The sequence below is a fragment of the Phytophthora parasitica genome (genome assembly GCF_000247585.1).
Source record: "Phytophthora parasitica INRA-310 unplaced genomic scaffold supercont2.13, whole genome shotgun sequence".
NCBI lineage: Eukaryota > Oomycota > Peronosporomycetes > Peronosporales > Peronosporaceae > Phytophthora > Phytophthora nicotianae.
Window position 1 is genome coordinate 742,972 of NW_008648999.1, and position 1,972 is coordinate 744,943.

The following is a 1,972-nucleotide window of genomic DNA, read 5'->3' on the forward strand; positions in this document are numbered from 1 at the left end:
GCTCGGGCTGACTACTTGGTCCCCACTCTCGTTCGAGGCTCGAGGGTCGCTACTGTTTTAATTGGTCAAATATAACTTGTTGACGGTGTTGAAGCTAACGTTATCAGATTTCTATATGCGTAGACCTGGGTGTCCTCTGTGCTTGCGATCTTGGCGTAAAGCTACCAATATGTTTGATACTGAGAGCTTCCTGCCATACAGAACGTAAATCCTATCAATCGCTGTATCACTCGTGAAACCAGCTTGAATCAGGTTTCCAAAAACAAATTGCGTCGCGAATACGCACAATTATTTGCGCCCCTCTCGGTAGCTGTAAACTCCTTTGCCGTTTTCAAGTCACCGCATTGATTTTGGTACTCGTACCAAAGCGCAAATAGATGTTTAGGCCGCTTTGACATCGTGGCAGCCACCACGCGAGAGGACCTTTCAGTAATTATCGGGATCTGTGAAGTCACATCCTAATCTGCATACTGGGCTGCATTGCAAGGCGTCTCACAGCTGCTTGCAGTTTCTGCAGCTCGCGCTACTGTTCGTTGCGTAATCGTTGTACTTCATGCGTCATCTCCGTCATGTATCGGCGGTTAGCAGTGATCCGCGAGTGGAGAGCAGCAAGCTCGCGGCGATTGTATTCCCCTCCAACTGCGCGACCTACGCGTGATCTCTGAGCTGAAGCATCGTTTGCTTTGATGGGCTCGCTGTTGCTAATGTGGACCAGGTTGAGCTGGGCACCGTCGCCAGTAACGTAAAAGTCCTCGCATTGAACAGGGTTAACGGCTTTAGTTCCACCCGCGTTTGGGTAAGCACACAATATCGTTTGTCTTACCTTACTCGGGATAAGCGCGTATTTGTAACTTTCTGGCGTCTCAAGTGCGGCCCATAGCAACGGCAACTCCAACGTAGTTGCAATAGATGTACCCATAAGCTGCTTCACTGCCGCTGCAACCTGTTCAAAGGGCAGACTTGGCGTGACACAGTTAAGTTCAGGCTTTATAGTATGTATGCATGGTTCTGCTGGACCAGCCAGTGCTGTAGCGGCCAATGCATCTAGATAAGGCTGGGTATTATCGATGTAGACGTCAGCCAAGTCTTTGTTTGTTCGTCAACGGCTCGCCGGTTGCATAAGTAGCCGCTCCATTGTGCAGACTGTGAGTCCCCAGCTTTCCAGCATTCATCTTTTGAAATGCCTGATTCTTCGCGGTATCGGTCAAGAATCGCATTACCACTCGATCGCCGTCCTCCGGCTTACCATATAAAAACTCCGAGCCCATAACCTTCGATGTGGAGCCAATATAAACTGCGAGATTCAGCAAAGCACACAACTTGAGGTCCATGCTCTGGGGGCATCACGCTCTTCGCGAATAGTTTTAGACTACCGCAGTTGAAAGAGAAGGGTTGACAGGTATTGAGTGTTGGGTGAGAAGCTCCTGGATTGTAGTTTCATCATGTCATCAATACGAGCGCACATATCCCACTGCAGTATCAATACACTGCCTCCCATATAAGCTGTATTTGTATCTACCCTCTTTGTTCGCATTAGCATTAAGAGGCTCAAGAACTCATCTAATTCCACAGGGCGGCGAACATTGGACTCGGCTCCTTCACGCCGAATCTCAAACTTCTTCACCTTCTTAATCGGCTTATTGACTTCGTCCGAGCGGGTGGGGTTGCCACGCTCCATGACTGGGTTCCACGTTGAATTGATGCGCGGCATAAATGGCAAATGGCCTTCTTAGAGAGATCAAGTGTGCTCGACCGGCGGCGAACAGGTCTCATGTCTTCACTGGGAGCCGAGTCCCCATACGCTTGTTGGTTCATCCAACGGCACGAGTGGTCGGGTTTGATCTGCAGTAGTTCCTCTATTGTGAATACGCGGTCGCAGCTGTACTCGACACCGTCCTTGAAGGACATGATCCTGACTAGTTATGTATCGACTTGTCTTGGCGCTGGTTCTTGTGGTAATGACCGGAGCGGG

The 1,972-nt window shown here is 49.7% G+C and overlaps 3 protein-coding genes across 3 annotated transcripts; all 3 read right to left on the minus strand.

Moving 5' to 3' along the window:
- Positions 1-521: 521 nt before the first annotated feature.
- Positions 522-977, minus strand: PPTG_07883 (hypothetical protein). The gene has a single exon (XM_008902260.1). It carries the CDS (start codon positions 917-919, stop codon positions 524-526), a length of 396 nt encoding a protein of 131 aa, XP_008900508.1. The 5' UTR covers positions 920-977; the 3' UTR covers positions 522-523.
- Positions 978-1,003: 26 nt separating this feature from the next.
- PPTG_07884 (hypothetical protein) lies at positions 1,004-1,352 on the minus strand. Its single transcript, XM_008902261.1, has one exon. It carries the CDS (start codon positions 1,329-1,331, stop codon positions 1,077-1,079), a length of 255 nt encoding a protein of 84 aa, XP_008900509.1. The 5' UTR covers positions 1,332-1,352; the 3' UTR covers positions 1,004-1,076.
- Positions 1,353-1,369: 17 nt separating this feature from the next.
- On the minus strand, positions 1,370-1,972 carry PPTG_07885 (hypothetical protein; the record flags this gene model as incomplete). Its single annotated transcript, XM_008902262.1, has 1 exon — positions 1,370-1,972. The coding sequence occupies exon 1, from the start codon at positions 1,709-1,711 to the stop codon at positions 1,370-1,372; it is 342 nt and encodes a 113-aa protein (XP_008900510.1). The 5' UTR covers positions 1,712-1,972.